Source organism: Grammomys surdaster, unplaced genomic scaffold (genome assembly GCF_004785775.1).
Source record: "Grammomys surdaster isolate TR1022 unplaced genomic scaffold, NIH_TR_1.0 126163, whole genome shotgun sequence".
NCBI classification, from domain to species: domain Eukaryota; kingdom Metazoa; phylum Chordata; class Mammalia; order Rodentia; family Muridae; genus Grammomys; species Grammomys surdaster.
Window position 1 is genome coordinate 761,356 of NW_021620970.1, and position 21,370 is coordinate 782,725.

The 21,370-nt window shown below is 37.7% G+C and overlaps 1 protein-coding gene across 7 annotated transcripts in view; it reads left to right on the forward strand.

Annotated features, from left to right (window-relative positions):
- Nrcam (neuronal cell adhesion molecule) overlaps positions 1–21,370 on the forward strand; it is a 63,443-nt gene that overhangs the window by 35,933 nt on the left and 6,140 nt on the right. For 2 of the 7 annotated variants that reach the window (XM_028757457.1, XM_028757459.1), the window contains 8 exons: positions 124–349; positions 811–926; positions 2,409–2,613; positions 4,428–4,550; positions 5,163–5,339; positions 6,712–6,747; positions 18,971–19,102; positions 19,874–19,952. In XM_028757457.1, the coding sequence (XP_028613290.1) occupies positions 124–349; positions 811–926; positions 2,409–2,613; positions 4,428–4,550; positions 5,163–5,339; positions 6,712–6,747; positions 18,971–19,102; positions 19,874–19,952 (1,094 nt within the window). Of the gene's footprint in view, positions 1–123; positions 350–810; positions 927–2,408; positions 2,614–4,427; positions 4,551–5,162; positions 5,349–6,711; positions 6,748–12,709; positions 12,836–13,882; positions 14,036–18,970; positions 19,103–19,873; positions 19,953–21,370 lie in introns of all 7 variants that reach the window. The other 5 variants (XM_028757460.1, XM_028757458.1, XM_028757454.1 and 2 more) reach the window with 4 other exon arrangements.

The following is a 21,370-nucleotide window of genomic DNA, read 5'->3' on the forward strand; positions in this document are numbered from 1 at the left end:
GGAGACGTGGGCATTTAAGAGCTTACATTTTAGTGTTTCGGCATTCACTTCCTTATATCTAGGAACTTGACTTGCTATTCCTGTAAATGGCTGTACAGTCATTCTGTTTGGCTTTTCTCATAGCCCCTGAATGGTTTTCAATCGAATGGGCCCGGCCTCCAGTACAAAGTGAGCTGGCGCCAGAAAGATGGTGATGATGAATGGACGTCTGTGGTTGTGGCCAATGTATCCAAATACATTGTTTCTGGCACACCAACCTTTGTCCCATACCTGATAAAAGTTCAAGCTCTGAATGATGTGGGGTTTGCTCCAGAGCCAGCTGCAGTCATGGGGCATTCTGGAGAAGACCGTAAGTGACCCCTGTCTATACCATTCTACTCTTGCCTAATGAACAGGTACACACTGAGGCTATTTCCAGAGCTACCTAGGTTAGCAAACAAGAGGTAGCAATCAGTTTGCTTATTTCACTGCATTTGTACAGCCTACTATGTGGATAAACAGAGATTCAGTGCCAGGGAAATAGCTTGGTGTTAGAACACTTTCTTAACATGAGTAAGGCTCTGGATTCTAAATCCAGAGCTTGTGGATGGGGGAGTGAAAGTTCACAGTATTAAAGTTGCTTTCATAGAGTCAGATGAATAAATAATGAAATGCCAACTGTTAACTGTCAACAATCCATAGGACAGGGCTCTATGATATAGTGTGGCACGTGCTTCAAGCCAAAGTTATTGAATATTGTGACTTTTTTTTCATGAAATGAAAAACAACAGCTATTTGCATCACCGCCATCCTTTTCTGTCCTCTTCCTAGTTCCAATGGTGGCTCCTGGAAATGTGCGTGTCAATGTGGTGAACAGTACCTTGGCAGAGGTACATTGGGACCCAGTTCCTCTGAAGAGTGTCCGAGGACACTTACAAGGCTATCGGGTAGGTGAAGGGAAACACTTTGTGTTCTTTACTTAGCAGCAGGGCCATGGTGAAGACCACTTGTCATATATACCATTTTAGGTTGAAATTATGTGGTTTGTCTGTTCATGGACTTCGGACTTCACAATTTTATTTACTCACTGTTCCCGGCCATGCCTAAAAAAGTCAGCTACAGTTGACTTAAATTGTCGCTTATCCAGGTTGGTAAAATGATGTTTTCTCTATATTTCACAGGTTTTTCCACCTGTTTTAGAACCTTCTGACGACTGAACAGTATATGTGAAATAAGGCAGATTGAGTTTTTAAGAACTAAAATGTAACAAATTGCACCTAGTTTAACAATAGTGTGGGGAACACTAATAAATCAGATCATAAAGACTTTAAGTATATAACTGAGTCATTCTTATGATCATTAATTATCTTTATTTAAAAAACCAGAAACATTGATTGCTAGAGATATTTTTATTCACATACCTACCCAAAGAACCCCACTTACATCACTACTTTGATTTGACACTGACCCCTAGAGGATTCTTTTTGTACTACACCATATTCTGTTTTTTTTTCCCCACCTAATAGTAACAAGATTCTGCATACACTAATTTATCTTCGGGGGGGAGGGGGCAGCTTTAAATTCTTAAGAAGCCTTCAAGAGAATGAAACACAAAAGTTCTCACCTTTTGACCAAAGATAGGCAACAACTTTTAGTCTTTCCAAAACCAGTGCCTAAAATGTAAAAGTACTTTCAATTAGATGGTAGTATGTCTTAATAAACCAATCTGAGACTTGCAGTACGGGGTTATGAGCCCAGTGGTACTACAAAAACAGTAATAATAAAAGCTTCCCTACAGTGAGGATTAAATTAAGTGATGTGTGGTCTATGTATAACTCTACAAGAGCATATAAACAATGGGCAGCAAAATTTATACAAGTGAAATACTTGAATAATTATTATGGTCATTTTCTCCTTCTGGAAAGAATCATGTGAATCCCATTCTGTTTCATTCATTTCATTTACAGTCCTCCAACACAATAGGATAGCACAGGTTTATTGTATAGACGTAAGTGTTGTCATTACATGTGGGTTTCTGCTCGCTTGTTTAAGAACCAGTATCCATTTGTTTTACTAATATTAATGCAAAATGCACCACGGTATTTATCTGAAAACCAGCAGTTCAGCTTGAAAAAAAAAGAATGGTGTGTATGTGTGTGCACACCCCTGTGCACTCCTACAAGTCCATAGGACGAGTGAGAAGGGAAAGGCCCACACCACAGTGAATGTGTGGAGGTCAGAGGACAGCTTTGTGGAGTTGGTTATCTCTTCCTACTTTTATGAGTTCCAGAGATCTAACGGGGTTGACAGGCTTTCATAGCAAGGGCTGTTACCGGCTGGGTCCCCTTGCTAGCCCCAATGTTTTGGTTTTGTAAGCATGGTTACATTGATTTTCTGTGCATCCCTGACTTTGGTTATTGCTACTTCAGATCTACTACTGGAAGGCTCAGAGCTCCTCTAAAAGAAACAGACGCCACATTGAAAAGAAGATCCTCACTTTCCAGGGCACCAAGACTCACGGCATGCTGCCAGGGCTACAGCCATACAGTCACTATGCTCTCAATGTCCGAGTGGTCAATGGGAAAGGAGAGGGCCCAGCCAGCACGGACAGAGGCTTCCATACTCCAGAGGGAGGTACGGAATGGGTGTGTCCCTGGGATCAAGGAGCATGTGGCATATCCTGAAAGGTTTTATATTACAGAAGGCCCTCCATTGAGAGAATACTCTGGAAGCAAATTGCATGATTAGAAATAATCACAAAACTGGAGAAATGTCACTCGAATATGACTGGTACCCACACATAAAACTTCAGAATGCATTATGCTGTCTCCAGATATGCCTTTCCCTTAAAATTTTCCTCTTCACTTAAACTATCTGAAACATTGCTAATGTAGTGTGGGAGTCATCAGCTTTCTGAGCTGAGTCACATTCTGTGTCTTCTCTAAGTATCAGTAGCTGCCTCTGGAAATTGTGATCGATGGGAGGAAGAAGTAGGAAAATACCCACAAAGGACAATATCTCAGTGAGTTGGTGTTGACTCACGTGCTTTCATGATTTCTTGTATCTTGTAAAGTTGTACTGAATTAGAAGGCTACAAGTCTTACAACAGGTGTAATGGAGCCTGCTATCCCAGCACTTAAGATGCTGAGGCAGAAGGGTTCTTTCCACTGTCCTCTCTCACTAGTGAGATATCCTTTGGCTAGCTCGAGGGGTCATAGAAGAGATAAATAGGATTAAAGACTGAAAGGGAGGTAGGGAAGAGTTTGTCTGAAGTCACAAAGCTATTCATAAAGCATCCTTCTACCAAATGCAAGTTGTTTATCTTGGATGAGAGAAAAGATTCAGCAATGGGAAAGGACCCACATCATGCATGGCCTTGGGTGCCATGGATACTAATTTTGGGGGCTGAAGCTCTTAGCCTGAAGGCTGTGGTGGCTCCTTCTGGATCTGCTGATTTAAGGAATACCATGTTTCTTCTGAAACAACACATTCACGCAGCATGCCAACATATTTTTTCTAAAGAGAAGAGATCTATGACCTCTTAAGAGGTTAAGAACCAATTAGGTTAAAGTTTAGAAGCTTGTGGAAGACATGATGGCAGGCATGGGCAAAGGACAGGAAGAAGAAGCAGAAAGCATGAAGAAATGTATATGGTTGAGAAAAGGGTTTGTTGCCAAGATTTAACATCCCAGGAAACGGGAAAAACAAGAGCTCCAAATAGATTGTCTGGTTTCCAGATAGAGTGAAGGAGCAATTTTGGTGTCATTAATTGGTTTCTAGGGAATATGGTAGAAAGGCAGAATTCTAATAGAGATCAGCCCCAAGCCTCTTAAAGATGGAAAGGGAAGACTAAGCCTATTTCGTCTGATACTTTGCCAGCCTCTGTCCAGGAGATCTGAAGCCCTTGAGCCTCTCCATCCTTAAGTAGGAGTGAGCCAACATATGGGGCTCTTGGCTTTTACTTTCTGATCCTGGTTAGCACTTGGAATAAGCACAGTTCAGCCTTTGGGCAACCTGGCCTGGGCTCAAAGCCCATCAGGGACTTTGTGGAGACACCTGGGTTTTTTTTGGGGGGTGGAGGGGGGAATAGTATTTAATGGGCCAGAACACAGCTGCTTCCTCTGAAAGGTATGCTTAAGATGGTCTCTCTTAACAACTATTTGCTTTTACAAATTAAGTGCTCCCTGCTTTAAAATAGCTTTAGTCCCTATAAAGACAGTCTATGTATTTTGAAAAGATGATTTTAGTGAATTTAAATAGAAGTAGTATTAGAAAAAAATAAGAGAAGAAAGGAAATAAGTTTCTGCCACAGATTTATGTTAATGTATTTTCAGCTGAAGCAAAAACCAAGCTGAAAACCAAACTTTAGATCAATTGTGTAAGTAGGAAAGGTGTGTTTGCTTTGAAATGTTTTTTTAAATGTGTTGACTATTTGTTCTTATTAAAAGTCCCTAGTGCTCCCTCATCTTTGAAAATTGTTAATCCTACCCTGGACTCTCTCACGTTGGAATGGGACCCACCAAGCCACCCAAATGGCATCCTGACGGAATACATCTTAAAATATCAGCCAAGTAAGTTACAATGATAAGGAAAAGCTGGATTCTGAACAAGCTCCTGTTGTAAAATGCAAACTGGTTATTTCATAATATTTATATGTACACCTTCAAGTAATATTCCAGAAAGAGCTTCAAAGCATACCTGTTATGAAAACCTAATGTATATGTTATTGAAAATTAAGGTCTATTTAGGATAATACAGGTTAAGTGTAGTCCTGAAAGGGGATTGTCCTATCATTAGGTTAGGAGACTATTATGTAGCAACAAAAAATAAAGAGAAAGTCTCCTCGCCACAGAAGAAGTGCCAAGAGAAGTATTTGGAGTTATTAACAATATTGAACTCCATCAGCAAAGACAGAATGAAAACTGCCATTGTAATTCAACTGTAAAATTTCCCTAGTGTGTAAGCCAACAGGGAAAAAAATTCCACTTTTTAAATATTATACTATAGGTTAGATTTTACTATTTAAATGGTAATTGGTAAATTAACCTATGTATGAGAAAGCTTGTAAAAGTCTTGTATACTGGGAAGGACACTTTTGGTTGAAGCAATGATCTACAGTAGTATTCATCTTAATGGCAATTCACTAATGGGGACTGTGTTCTTTTGTCACTTCTCATTGACAGTTAACAGCACACACGAACTAGGTCCTCTGGTAGATTTAAAAATTCCTGCCAACAAGACACGCTGGACTTTAAAAAATTTAAATTTCAGCACTCGGTACAAGTTCTATTTCTATGCACAAACATCAGTGGGATCAGGCAGTCAGATCACAGAGGAAGCGATTACAACCGTGGACGAAGGTAAGAAGGGTATGTATAAAATCCATATAATTACAAATATCTGGAAATTTAGAAAAGCTATGAAAATTTATTCCTTCTCTCATGGAATATCCATCTTACCTAATAACATCCTTATTTGTAATTTCTCATCCCAATGTATGAAAAATCAGTTATTTTATCCAGCTGTTTGGGTATTTGTTTTTCAAGCCTATATGAAACCTCTAAACTTACATTAAAATATTGGAGTAGAGGGCTAGAAACATGGCGCAGTGCTTAAGAGCACTCACTGCTCTCGCAAAAGCTTCAAGTTCAGTTCTTAGTACCCGTATGGTGGCTCATAACTGCTTATAACACCAGCTCCAGAGATCTGATGCACTCTTCTGGCTTCCACAGGATCCGTATGAGGTACATAAACTTATGCAAAGAGATACACATAGAAATAAATATATCTTTTAAACATATTGGAGTGGGAATAAGAAATAAAAATATTCCTCACACAAGTTCAAAGTTTGATGTAACCTTTTTGCCTATACACACATACACATAAGTGTCTCTATGTAATTCTAGTTCTAGTCCTGAGTCACTAGAAAGAATTTGCTTGTCTATATATTGATTTTGACTTTCTGAAAGGAAATAACAAATAATTATTAAAGACTGCACTTATTTTATGCTTAGACATAAACATTGTATTTTGGTATGTCATCTGTAGAGAAAGCAAAAGTGTCCCATTAAACTGAATATTTTCAATAGTTATTCAGAATTTTTTGATTCCATGAAAAGGATCAAGAATAGTATAAAATGATAGCTCAGTGGTTCAGAATGTGTTTTGTCTTATAGAAGACCCAGACTCAGTTCCCACCACCCACACGATGACTCTCAACAGTCAATACATCCAGTTCTAGGATATCTGATGCTCTTTTTCTGACTTCAGTAGGACCCAGGCATTCATGCAGTATACATACATACATACATACATACATACATACATACATACACACATACATACAGGCAAAACATTCACACATACAAAATAAATAAACCCTAAAAGTATTTTAAGGGTTGTCAAAGTTTCTGGCTTTGCATGTCTCTAAACTGTAAAATTGCCTAAGGACTATTCATTGGGTAATTGGTTATCTTCAGTAGCTTCTATAGCATATGAAATTTCTATCAAAAAAATGGGTCAAAACATCTTATGCCTTCTTAGAATAATGCACTTTAAGTAATGTTTTTATTTTTGGTAAGTTTTGGAATAGCAATATATTGTCCCTGAAATAGACTTTACTCTTCCTGCATGCCTTAGCATTTTAATAAGTGCTTTTAAAATAAGTGTACATGCTCATGGGTGTGTTCCATCTAACTATACAGTGTCCTGTTTCTGTTTCCCTTCATTAAGCTGGTATTCTTCCACCTGATGTAGGTGCAGGCAAAGGTAAAATAATTCATCTGCATGACTTTATACTGTGTGAACTTGCAATGTTAAATGTGGGGAAGTGCAGCATGGGTAAACCGAGGAACTAAAATATGCCCGGAACCACCAAAAGGAGAAGATCTGACCCAATCATGGCTTTAAAATAAATTTTTACATAGTTTTATAAGTAGAAAGTCACACTCGAATTCTCCAATTTTTTTTCTCAAGACTTATGCCTGGAGCAAATCCAAATTGTAGATTGTAAGAATATGATTTTGGTTAGATCAGATGTGACCAAAACTGTGGATTTGTCACAGACCTTCCATATGTCCATACCATGTATGAGGAATTCAAAACCTAGATGAAAGCTGCCTACCAGGAATAGATCAGCTGAGCTTCCTATAGCCACTCGACCTAGCCACAGTCCTGGGTGACACAGTATTCATATACTCAATAGCATTACAACACACTATCCTTCTGACCTTTGGTTCAGTGATTCCAAACAACTTATCTGAGTCTTTACAAGTGAGCGCATATTCTGTTCAGCTGACTCACTCTGCTTACCTTTACCACCACTGCTCAAGTCTCGCCTTCCTGAGCTGGAGGCAATGGTCCTCAGCGGATCCATCTGTTCATTAGTTTTGAATAAAGTTTAGTTTAGTTCTCTGTGTCCTACCTATATGCTTGCTGGAAGAAGGGTATTTGGTAACTTGTAACTATTTCTTCCACCTGTGGCAATACCAAAGCGTCTCCCTTCCTATCTCTGAGCTGTGGCTATTGATCCACCAGAGTCTGCTTTTAGAGAGCTGGTATGCTTTTAGAGAGCTTTTTAGAGCCTGCCTCTAAAATAGTGAAGTGGCCAGAGTCAGGGCTTGTCCAGGGCTGTGAAAGACCAAGTGAATATGACCAGAAGTGAGAGAAAAAAACAAGAGAGCTGGGAGTCTTGTCTTGAGTGTGTCCACTATTGTGAGCTTAGACTTGGTATATATTTCCAATTTTCTTAGAAATTCTGCTTATATCCAGGAACTTGATGAATTACAAAAGCATATAATGTCAATTTTAGAAAGTGAACCAAAATTGTAGTCATTTTCAGTCATCCTAAATTATATTTATGGTTTTAGATTTAAGAGAACAAAGTTGTACCCATTCAAAGCATCTACTCTGTGTAGACTCACTCGGTTGTATATACATATCTCTTTTCTGGTATAATTATCACTAAAGTGATGGATGGAACAAGTTATGCTATGTAAGTTTAACTCAGGAATTCTACTGAAAGCCTGGTTGCCTCTCCCATGTGGCTAGCATGTCCCTGCAGCTATGGCCAGTGACAGCCAAGAACCTGTGCTTCCTTGGGACTACCGGTGAAGCAAGTCTGGGCTCCCCATCATATTACAGGAAAATAAATTCTGCTGTAAATAAACTCAAACTAAAATAAATCTTTATTAATAGATTTTTATTTTTGTTTCTCATTTGATGTTTCTCATTTGATGTTACTAAATTCAACGGTGGGCAACTAATGAATATAAAAAATAAAGATATTATGTCTAAAATTAGAATAAGTACTCATCCTAATGGGTTTCAGATAATAAAGGAAATAATATTTAAATAAAAAAATGGTGAATCTGGCATTATTTTTTACATTTTAATAGTGCAATAATTAAATGCTGTTTACATAAAATAATGCTATTTTACCATGATGATATTTAAATTCAAGTATAGTTCATAATCCTGAATTTTTCTTCCAAGATATTTCTTTTTTTTTCTTCAATCTAACAGTGATGAATTAAAGTGGCCAGCTGATCACGTCTCACGTGGCACTGTATATTGAATGCAGTGGCTTACACATCCATAATGTGTCCTTACCATTTTCTTCAGTAAAACTGAGTTGAGCATAGATCTTTAGGATCTTCCGGAGTTTATTTTGATCCATTCCCTTGTCTGATTCAAACCATCAATATTTATATAAGAATTACCTTGCTTGGCAGTTCTTATTCCATTTCTATGGCTCTTTATGTGATCTTGGTTCTGGGGCTCTGGGAGCTAGACCCATGAAGGTTTCACTATGAAACGAACACAGGCCTAAGCAAAAGTAGATGTAGGTTTTGCCCCCACCCACACACACACACTGCTGGCAAATCTCCACCCCTGTATCGTAAAACTTTGACACTGATGCTCTTGACACTAGCCACCAGAACAGATTTGTATCCTACTTAGTTGATACACGAATGTAGAGAAATTAGTAAGAGACAAGTCTGTACACTGCTTAATTTGCAGTAGCCATGGTCACCTCAGGACTGAGCAGAGAACCCTCAATAGGCAACAGCCAGTGCTGGGTCCTCCCTGAGATCTGACTCTCATTAGATGATTTTACCAGATCCAATAAGTTAAAGACTCAAGATTAAAGTTCATGCCTTTATTTGGCCTAAAAAGCAACAATCACCCAAACCGCACAAATGTATTGGCACACTCGGCAGATAATGGTGTCTCCTTGGCACAGAGAGCTCAACAACTTTTTACATGGCACTGCACATCACAAAAGTAAAATAAGACTTTGCCTTTCACATGGCTAAACTGTGGCGGGAAGATGCCAAGCCAGGGGTGAGAACAAAATACTACATGAGCACCAAGGAGGAGGACATTTATTTGTTTTAGCAGGGTCAGGAAAGGCCTCACAAAGAACTGGTTCTTGAAGGCCAGTTTTCTCCAGCAGGTGAGTCAAGGTTGGATTCTTGATCAGAAGCACAAGCAAAGGCCAGGATTGAAAAGCACACAAGGTATCATGTCATAGCTTGCAATGTACTATGTATGTGGAGAAAAGAAGCCCTTGAGTTGTGTCTAGAGACAGTTGGTGGTCAAAGGTGAATAGTTCTTAGCAGCCACACAAATCTGTAGTCATAGGCGAGTCCTTGAGTTTTGAACAGGAATGTAATATGTAGGTTACTGTTAACATTGGTGGATGTTTACAGAGAGGGGTAGGCAGGGAGACCCTTGGGGAAGCCAAGATCAGAGACAGCACTGAAAGCCCCTTGTTGACTAGTTGGGATGCCAGGTGCTCAGTGAGGAAGAATGTGGAACAAGGGGCAGCTAACAAAAAGATTAGAATTCCCAATTGTAAAACCGACCAAACAGTATAACCTGAAGAAACCTCGCTCTTACATGGGTACATGGAAGAGAAAGCTGGTGTCGAGGAACCCTTAAGAAATCAGTTCCTTACTAATTTCCTGTTTTCAGTAAAGACACTTAATACAGCTGGGAATACATTAGCTATTTAGAATACATTTGTCTTGAAATTAGAACTCTGTACTCTTTGACCAACATCTTCCAGTTTGTTTACGTAACTCTAGCTTCCAACAGTGAACTTTCTGCCATGTATTTCTGTTTGACTGCATTAGATTCCATATATAATTAGACTTTTCTTTCTGTGTCTGGTTTACTTCACATAGCATAATGCCCTATGGGTTTGCTATGTTGTGAACAGGGCTGTCTTCTTTTGTAAGGCTGAGCAGCGTTCCTTCACATATCTGCCAGCTGTCACTATCTGCTGACCTGTCAGTGGACGCTTCCTTCATTTCCCTGTCTTGATTCACAAAGACGGACTCAGTGAACACAAGACGACTGGCATATCTTTAGGACATGAATTTAATTTCAGAAAATATGGAAATAAAAATGAAGTGTCAAAAACAATCCAGTGCAACATTAGGAAATAACAGAAAAGAATGTTCTGAGACACTACTGTTTAGATGACTTGTCAGGTAAATGTACTTGCTACCAAGCTGATGACCTGAGTTCAATACCCAGAGCCTGCATGGTAGAAAGAGACAACCAATTTTCATAACTTGTTCTCGAACCTTTACACGTGTACCATATTGTGCACAACACACACACACACATAGACACACACACACACTCACACAGAGAGAGAGAGAGAGAGACAGAGACAGAGACAGAGACAAAGACATGTAAATAAATTGTTAAAAAATTTAACTTTTAAAAAGTTACATGCTACTTGGCTAAAATTATTTTGCTATGGTTCTGCTTTCTGGAAACTTCTATAGTTATTCCAACACTAAATTCTCTAGTTTTATGATGTCACAGTAAAATTTTAAGACACGTTCTCATGTATTCTAGGCTCCCTTGTATTCTAGCATGGCCTAGAGTGTGCTATGTAACTGAGGAAGATCTTGGACTTCCCACACTCCTTCTTCTACCTCTGAGTTCTGGGCTAGCAGGAGGGTTCCACCGTACCTGGTGTTATACACTGCTGGGGTCAAACCGAGGCTTCATGCATACCAGACAAGCACTTTACCATCTAAGTCCCAAAACTAGATTCTAGAATTTTAAAAAGAAATTTATTGGAATGGTCTAGGTTTCAGCTGGATAGTTCATACCTGTACTCATGTAATATTGCGTGTTGATTATATTCTTGCTCTTGTTTACGTAAGAAGAAAATCTGGGAAAACTAAAATTGTTTCTGTGAAATTCAGTAATCACTCTGCTCTCTGCTGCTCCTTTTACACCCCACAAAACAGCACAAAAAAGACATGGTATTCAGTTATATTTCACAGGTCAAATGTATTTTTAACTCCCTTAATATGCCTTTAAAATTTAATTGATCTTTATTAATTAAGTTTCTTTGTGTACAATATCATACATCTGTGCAATATCCACCTGTTTACTGTCCCTCACCAACCCCACTTCTCCCCACAAATTTCTTGATATACTTCATTTTGATCCTAAGAGAGGTTACTTCATTACATGGCGTTCAATTCTAAATTATATAGCTCTAAATTATATTCTATATTATATATATATATATAATTCTATAAGTTCTTTTTTTTTGTTTTTTGTTTTTGTTTTTCGAGACAGGGTTTCTCTGTATAGCCCGGGCTGTCCTGGAACTCACTCTGTAGACCAGGCTGGCCTCGAACTCAGAAATCCGCCTGCCTCTGCCTCCCGAGTGCTGGGATTAAAGGCGTGCGCCACCACCGCCCGGCTATAATTCTAAATTAAATAACATTTTAGAATTAATTTCAGAGACTGAGGAAACTCCTCAGTGCTTTCAGATCTCATATTCCATACAATTCTTATGGGGTGGCAAAAGGATCTTACCATGTTAGCTTACCTAGTTCTCATGTTTAGTTGATGCTATAGGGGAAAGCATGAAAGAAATAGCCCCATGGCACTCAAATAATGCTTCTAATTACTTTAGATGTATTCATCAGTTGTATGTATATGTATATGGAAAGCATCATGTAGACTCCATAACTTGTATTTTCAAAAGTTGGTTAGGTTGTCATATACTCTTCAGGAAATGCTGTGTAACCAGCGCCAGGCAAGATTGCCATTCTCTGGGATTTAGCGGGTCGGCTAGTTCCTGTTCTTTTTATTTTCTTCTTGACTTTTGGTAGAGCATATCCAACCACAGCATTTGGACTTGTTCCTCCAGGATACCCTATCAATATCCTCTAATGCGTGAGTTTCTCATCTCTTCAGATTAGTCTGTGACTAAAAACAGGTAGAAAGTATTCTTTCTCCTCCCAGTATTCTTTCTCTGACTACCTGCAATGAGAATCTAAATGAAATGAAAAAGTACCCAAAGTACCTGGAAGTCTCTGATACACTCTAATAGCTTCTGTTCTCAGGAGAGTTCATCAATCCCCATTGTCCATCAGTAAACGAAGATGGCAATGTTCACTAGGACTGGATCTAATGGGAAGCAGTTTACGTTACACAGAACCCATGTACTAGAACTTGTAACTTTAAAACCGTATACCACTACTTCTGATTATTATATTTTATTAACTGGGGGAATTTTTCTAAATAAAAGTGAAGATAACATGGATTCTAAATTTTTTTCACAATAAATTCTAACATCTTATTTACATAATTTCAAATAATTTTATTTTTTCCATCAGTGTGTATGGTGCTGCTATATGATTGTTTGTTTGTTTTGTTCTGTTTTGTTTCTCTGTTGTGTATTTAGTCCGTGCAGTAAATCCCAGGATCAGCAACGTCACTGCCGCAGCTGCTGAGACGTATGCCAATATCAGTTGGGAGTATGAGGGACCAGAGCATGTGAAGTTTTATGTTGAATATGGTGTAGCAGGCAGTAAGACACGATTTATTACCCTGCTTTCAATTTGGGGGACACATTTTAAGAGACTAAGAATAATGTTCAGGATTTACTATGAACCGTGTTGAAAAGTAATTTGATCCTACCAAGAGAATCTGACTCATTTCAATAAAATCATAGTGAACCACCTTTAAGTAGAAATAAGGCAACTTTTAATTTCCAGTTTGGAACTTCTAGTAGTAGAAATCAAACTGACATTAAAAGAATTCATTTTACCCAAATTAACCCAGCCAAATCTTACAAGCAAGTGAAGAAAATTAAAAGTGCTGGAGCATCGATTTTGCCTTGATGTTTCATGTATTCCCACGTCAGCTCTGCTCACATCTCAGCCCTGTCTCCTGGAAGCTTCAGGCAGCTTGAGTTTTCAGTGACTCATGAAAACCCCTCCATTCCTCACTGCAATGCACGCTACATATCACAGGCTGAATGACCAGTGAACGTTGACACAAGTGTCAAGCACTGTCTAACTCTATATTGAACCCTTTACGAATCAAATGCGTATTATTGCAAACAATTATCCTTTTAGGAAAGCTAACATTTGAAAAATATTAAATTTATAAGTTGGATATACTTGAAGGCATTTAAATTTATCAAAAGATTCATCTTAGGAATCTTTATAAACAATTCTTCTGGTAGTTCATTGAAGCTGTTTAATGTATAATAGTACGTAGTGTAAACATCATGGAAGACACTCAGCCATTTCATGGGTCAAGGAGCACATAAAGTTGTATTTGTATTAAAAAGGATAGTGTCCAGAGTGGGATATATGCATTAGTGTGCATGCTAACTGTCCAGTAGGTTTCTTTTTGTGGATATTCTCACTTAGCTCCTCATTTTAACTGACTTATTTGTCATACTTAGATCTGTAACAATCTGAAATGCTACATCAGATCACCCTAAACTTTTTAGTTTTACTTAAAAATCGTTTCCTTTATTGAAGTATTAAATAAATCCTGGTCCCTTGAAATACTCAAGAAAATTTTTTGTGTGTTTATTTGTTTTTATTTTGCAAAATTTCCATAGGCAAAGAAGAATGGAGGAAAGAAATTGTAAATGGTTCTCGGAGCTTCTTTGGGTTAAAGGGTCTAATGCCAGGAACAGCATACAAAGTTCGAGTTGGTGCTGAGGGGGACTCTGGTTTTGTGAGTTCAGAGGATGTGTTTGAGACAGGACCAGGTGAGGCACACACTACATCAGTTCTGGTTTGTGCTCAGAAGTAGAAACCACCAGACACTCAGTTATAGACTGGGGCGGGCGGAGCTTGCAGGGCTATGGATGTCTAACTGTGGGGCCCTGTTGGGTTGGACGTTTGCATTTTAATTATGTTTGGCTGATTTTATTATATGAGTTACAAAACTGGACAAACTCTCTTTGAACTACATTATTGTCCCAAACCACTTTTAAAAACCTAAGTATAATTTTAAGTTACTTTAGATAATTCAATTTTTGATCATTTCCACATTTAAAATTTCTCTGAATCAAATTGAAGTTAATGTCTGAAATTCTTTTTAGGCTAGAATTACATTTAAGAGAATCAGAATTGTTTATATCAAAATCAGCTACAACCCAACAGAACCCTGCAATTTGGTTGGATGATTGATACAGTATTATTAAGGTTATTCAAAATTCTATAAGCCCTATATTGTACATCATTTCAAAAAAATTGCCTGAGTATTTTGTTTTAGTTTTGAAAATGTTATTCAGAGTTTATTAGTGTAAAAGTAAAGTTTTGTAGGAAAGACAAATGTTCATATAGAATGCAAATTAAAATGCAAATAATAATAATTAATAATTAATATTTGTTCCCAAGGGAATAATCTCTGCTTGCTTAGACTGAAAGTGGGGCCTTTTGGTGAGTGTGCATTCTAGGGCTCATACATTCATCTTCTGCTCAGTCATATTCTACATTCTTGAGGAAGTATTACATTCCCCTGTAGAAACTAAGGCCAAGATGAAGTGTGTAGTTTCATTAACAAAACATGATTTTTAAAACCATTTCTTATCATGGGCTAGTTTTAAAAAGAGAGAGAAACCAAAGTTAATGATGAATAATTTATTGAATAAGGCCATCTAAATATATACTTGCTAAAATCAATATGTTTTTAGAAAAAATCTGTTCCTTCTATTTCATATCCATTTACATATATAATCCAGAAGAGGTATTAAATATAAAAGGGGTGTTTCAAATAACTCAGCTCTGTAAGACACTTGCTTGTTACTGATAATTGTTAATTTCAAAATAGTAAAAGCTCATGTAGATATACAATTAGAACGAGAATAATAATACAGCATTTAGTCTACTCTACAACAGGCAAGTGGTTTTCTCATTTCATACTTATAACATCCCTCTAAAGTGGGCACTGTTACTGTCTACTTCTGTCACATGTCAAGTCTTCAGAGTTGAAGAATTTGCCCCAGCATAACTGCTGGGACTAGGGGTCTGGCCTTTCTTTACCAAAGAGAGGCCCTTATCACAAAATCACAGAGATCCCAAGGGGAACAAGCTGTCTTGGAAGTGATGGATGTGATTAGCATTTATACTTTTATTGTGCATTTCTGGGCTTCTAAAGACTCCATGTTTCTTTAAATTGCAGATGGATTAGATTAGATTCACTCACAAAATTAGATTGCAGCATGTTTGTCCTTTTCAAAGATCAAAGATGTTTCTTTTAAACAAAAGCAAAAGGAAAACCATCTTTTCCTCAGGGAAGATGCTTACCATGCCAGTGGCAAGTGTTAGTCTTATTCAAGAGGAGTGGCTGGAAAGAGTGGGACACTACTGTGTGCTAGTGATGGAGAGAGGATTTTGCAAGACTCACATATTGTCACCTTTTACATACCCATATGGCAACTAAGAAGATCAAGTGTTGATTAAGTTCTAGTAATTGCCCAAATAACAAAGCCCCTCCTCCCAGGGGCCAGTGCTCTGTCCCTAGAATGCTTTGACTGTAGGATGCACTCGATGTCAATCCTTAATCTGCTGCTCTGGCTCCCTCTCAGAACAAGGTTTTGAGGTCTAGGACATCAATACTCAATGGGAGGCTAATTTTTAACTCTGTGTCCTCTCTCTATGCTTTGTTAATTTTAGGAACCTCGGTCTGCTCTTGGGTCCAAAGCTTTTCTGTTGACTTTCTAGGCTTTCTTCAAGTTCACTCTTTCCATTTCTAACTATAGCTAACTGTTTTAACTGGACAGGAAATTTTCATGCTTTGTGAGTGCTTCAAAAATAGTAATCACATGTGTCACTCTGTGATTTGGAGTACCAGAGAACACTGTTCTTGGAGATCCCCCACCATCCAGCACAGGTTATCTATGTCACAGCAAGCAAAATTCCAGATGAGAAGAAAATCCACTTTCACTTTACAACTAACGACTTATATATGTTAGCTACTTTCCTCTTTCTGTGACCTCACATGATATAACTTAAGAGAGTGAGGATTTATTTTGGCTAGTGGTTTGTGAGTCCCATTCCTCATTATGGGGGCAGGTTGGTGGTGGAAGTGGCAAGTGACTATTGCAGGAAGCAGGTATGCAGGATTGGGGGGACTAGGCAATAAAACTCCAGGACCCATCTCTATTGAACATGCTCCTTCACCAAACTTTCAGCTCTTAAAAATATAGCAACCTCTCAAAAGAGCAACACCAGATGGGTATTAAGTGTTCAAATACACAAGCTTATGGGGTCCACATTACAGTCAAACTCTCCAAAGCTCAGATCCAAGAAGGAAAAAGCCCATAAGTTTCATTCATGTCTGTCTGTCTGTCTCTATGTATGTATGCATGTATGTATGTATGTATGTATGTATGCATGTATGTATGTATGTGTGTGTATGTGTATACCAGCTCACTTGTAATTAGCTAGTCTTAAATAGTAGACTGGAGAAATACTGAAGACTTTTTTCTTTGATATAAAAGCAAAATCTCAATGTTAGCATGAACATCTTTGGTCAGCTATTCAGGGAGCAGCCAGTTTTTCAGCTACCTAATTGTAATTGCTGGGAAGCAATTCAGTTCTGAAAGTCTTGACTTACAGAAGACAGTGTCAGCACCAACACTTGAGCATCTTAAATTTTAGCTGATCAGTCTCATTTGATTGGATGAAAAATATAAATGCTAAAGCTACTTATAACCATGCTATAATTCATTAAGCAAACCAAAACGAAGGATTCGCACCATGAAAATATTTTTTTGCCACGTTTTTGGAGACTTAGTTATGAAAAAAAAAGCATGCATAGATTATATACAACTTGGCAAGACTCTGTTGCTAAGAAGAATGAAATAAAATTTTCAAACCCTTTACCCATCCTGGAAAGTCCCCAAGGAAGTTTATCATATGCTCAGACATTTGTGGATTGGTTTCTGGATATGTTTTCAGTAATACATTATATAAAGGCAGTTAAATAGATTAGTTCACTAACCAAAGCCAGAGAGGAAAAACAGACAGACAGACAGACAGACAGACAGACAGACAGAGGTCCCTTCCAACCCTTGGCGAAGCTCTTGTTCTCATCATCTCTGACATTGGAATTACTATAATGCCTACCTCAGAAAACTGTTGTGAGGGTTAACTGTCTTTGGTACACTTCCTAGCATAGAGGAGTATGTTGTTAGCTGCCATCATCATCATCATCATCACCATCATCATCACCATTACTATCATCAGTATCATCGTCAGCACCAGCACCAGCACTATGGAATGTGTACGAAAGCTAGAGCAGTTTGGCCACATGTTTTCCATATGTCTGATTACAGTACAGTGCCAAAGCCCTCTAACTAATACACATTCTCCATGTGGCTGGTTACAATACAGCTCCAAAGCTATCTAACTAATGAGTCACAGGGGACTGTTTGGAAAAGGTTAATGACCTCCACTTTATGTTCCAAAAATAAATATTTGTACTTTCAATTTTATTTTTTAAATGTATCTCCAGGCATTGTTTACATTTGACTTCACACTTGATGTTTAACCATTTCATCCTCTCCCTGGATTTTCTGTGGCGAAAAGGACACAATAAAATGTTATTTCCCTGCATATAGGAAATCTGGGATACACATAGCCATGCTTATTTTTGAATTCAGAGATCACGCACATCTAACCCTATGATGTAATGCTTTCAGAAAAAAAACTAGATTAAAAGCACAATATAGGCATATATATGAAAGCAAGAAGAAGAAAACGTTTTATGTTGCTTATGATTAAAAAAGAAAGGGAAAGCCCTATAATAAAGGATTCCTGCAAACTTACTTAAACAAGCCCTTGTGGGCATGTCTAAATAGTCACTGATGCTGCACTTTGTCCAGTGTGATTGATACTTTTTCACCTAAACTTTCCTTTGAGCTTTGTATATGATGAGTAGCTGAATAAAGAGTTTCACTTCATTTACTCAACAGACTAGATGGAGTCATAAAGAACTGTATTAATGTAAATGAGTATTTTCTCTTCAAACTGCTCCTTTTTTCCAAATAATAATTCTATTGATCAAACTATATTTTACAGTCCTTTGAATAATAGAGGCCAAACAATAACAAATGCTGGTTCTTTGGCAATAGACTTCATGTTTTCAGGATTTCCATTCAAGATCCAGATGTTGTATAACATAACAATGCTGGTATTCATCAGTGGCTAGGTTTCTTTCATAGGTCATTTAAAAAAAAAAACCAGATTTCCAAAACACTGAAGAAATATAGTTTCTTCTGAAGGGAAAATACTCCATTAGATGTATACATTCTGATGTTTTTAAAATTCAGTTTCATATTCTTATCATATTTGAATTCATTTTATTTCCAAAATAACAGAATTTCCTTGGTTTGGGAATGCATTTCTATTCTGAATGTGTACTTGAAGTAAATGTGATCTCAGTGTTTATCAGGGTGTGGTAGCTAGCACTTAATCTTATAACATCAAGATTTCTCTGAAGTTTTTACACAGTGAAGGTTTTTCATAGTTGAGTATGTAATTTCTCACTGATGATTGGCAGATCCAATTTGCAATCCTGTAAAAAGTACTTAAAGGTTCATATACTGTGGCAATTGTCTTTTAACGAAGAGACCAACACAGGTCTCATTTTGACGCTAACCTATTCCCACGGAATCTACTGATTTGTCTTGTAGCAATGGCAAGCCGGCAAGTGGATATTGCGACGCAAGGCTGGTTCATAGGTCTGATGTGCGCCGTTGCCCTCCTCATCTTAATTTTGCTGATCGTTTGCTTCATCAGACGAAACAAGGGTGGTAAATATCCAGGTAAGAGGGACTCCCGTGCTTTCTAGTACTGCAGAATTAGCTGCTAAGCGTAAAAAGAATAATGGATGTATAAGTATGAACAGGATCTTCTTAGAGGCATCCTTTTAAATTTCCAGATCAAACCATTTTGACTCCTCTTTATATCATATGGACTGTCATGGATTATAGGGTATGTGGAGAAATATGTCACTCGGTTCTTTAAGAAAAGCTGCTTCCTTAGACTACGAAAAAGTTGTGAGCACTGAAATAGCACCGAAAACCAGTTTATAGGAGGAGAAGCAGAGGGCAGCATGTACAATTTTCTGGAGGGAATACAAGAATCTGTGTGTCATTACATTACGGCCCCTGTATGGTTGATGAATTTGTATCCCTGTATAATGGATGAATTTGTATCTTCTTTACCTGACAATTTATCCTTTGATTAAAAACATCAAAGAATCTTTTTAAAGACACTGCAAAAGAAAACATTTACAAAAATGATTTGCTATCATCAGTACACTAATACATAGATTGAAAAGCAAAAAAAAAATGTAATTGAGGAACTTAAAAATCATACACTGATCAAGGAAGATAAAGAAGTAGCTCAATGTATTGAAAAATATTGGTCTAATAAATATCAAAGCATATTCATAACCACATTAGATACATGCTTGCCCAGTATCTACTTGTGTAAAGATTATCTATGCTCTGCCGTGTCTCAGCCCATCCCTGCAAACTTTCAACAAGGAAGTTCAGGGTCAATGGATAATAATGTCACTTCAAACTTTTCAGTTAAAGAAAAGGAGGATGCTCATGCAGACCCTGAAATCCAACCCATGAAGGAAGATGATGGAACATTTGGAGAATACAGGTGAGCCCTTGTTCCTTCCAGCCATGCCTTTCCTGCTCCACTGAACACTACCCTCAGACACTCAATAGATTCCAAGGACAGACTGAGTGAGCAGTGGGCCCTGCCTGGCAGTTATTACTTTAGAAACACACCCAACTCAAAATATATCCATCTTTCTTGATTAAAACATTCTCAGTAAAAATATTCCATTCAAAAATAAGAAACCTCATCAAAAAAAAAAATCCATTGTAGTCCTAGGTTTTGAGTCAGAATATCTTCCATTCTGTTATCTTTTCCAGAGGCACAAGGTGTGATGTTCAACCTAGCCATTTCATTGTGTTGTAGTGAGGAATACAAGGGCCCTGCAGAGCCTACAGAGTGAGCAAAATGTATGTTTAGAAAACCAGGCTTAGAAAGACTGCTCTCTCTGTTTTGGTTTTATTTTTGCGATTGAATCTCATTATGTAGTTCAAGCTGGCCTAAGACTCATTACATAAGCTAGGCTGACTCCAAATTCATAATCTCCCACCTCACAGTCATGAGCCACCATGACTATTGGGGGTGTGTGTGTGTGCTGGGGACCAAACTCAGAACTTTGTAAAACCTAGGCATGCATGCTACTACTGAACTACATGCTCAACCCAGAGAATTTTTTTATCTCAGATTTATAAAATGCTATTTCAATACCTGTTCCCCTGACTTTTAGTGAAAAATTAAGAATACGTTGTTTTAGAAGCTATTAATTATTAAGAACTTTCACAGTCACTTGTGTAGCATATTAACTCATAGAATGCCAATAATGCATTATTCATTTAACTTCATTTTAAGAAAAACATTTAGCATAATCTATATACTTTTAAAAAGTTACTTTAAATGAAACTATTATATCCTGAATGCTATAGATCTTCCAAAGAGAGGAACTAGTACTTTAGACATCATTAAAAAACCTGTAAGTTTAGTCATGTATTTAGTGCCCTGTGATAACTCTATAAAATTTCTTTTATAACTTAGTAATCTTGGAAATATGCATGAAACTCATGTTGGTCATTTATTTATTTATTTATTTATTTATTTATAGAAGAAAATACTTTTGGGTGGAATAAAAGACTCACTACTGTGGTGTCCAGGTCCCTTTGTAGCTAGAGTAGCTAGATATTTACACCAGTTACTACCTGCCTCTAGATCATTTTTGGTATTTCCATGTCAGTTTCATGAGGGGACAACCAATGCCAATATAGAAAAGATAAAAAGGATTTAGAAAAACCATATATTTCAGCACAAGTCTTCATAGCTGCATCCATGCAGATGCGAGCGGGTCTGGCTTCCAGTGTCTCCACACCTAAGCTCATCCCCTCTTCAAGAGAAAAAGATGTGGTTTTAGAAAGCTCTCATGACACCACAACGATGTCTTGTGAGGGTTATCTTGATGTCAGACATTG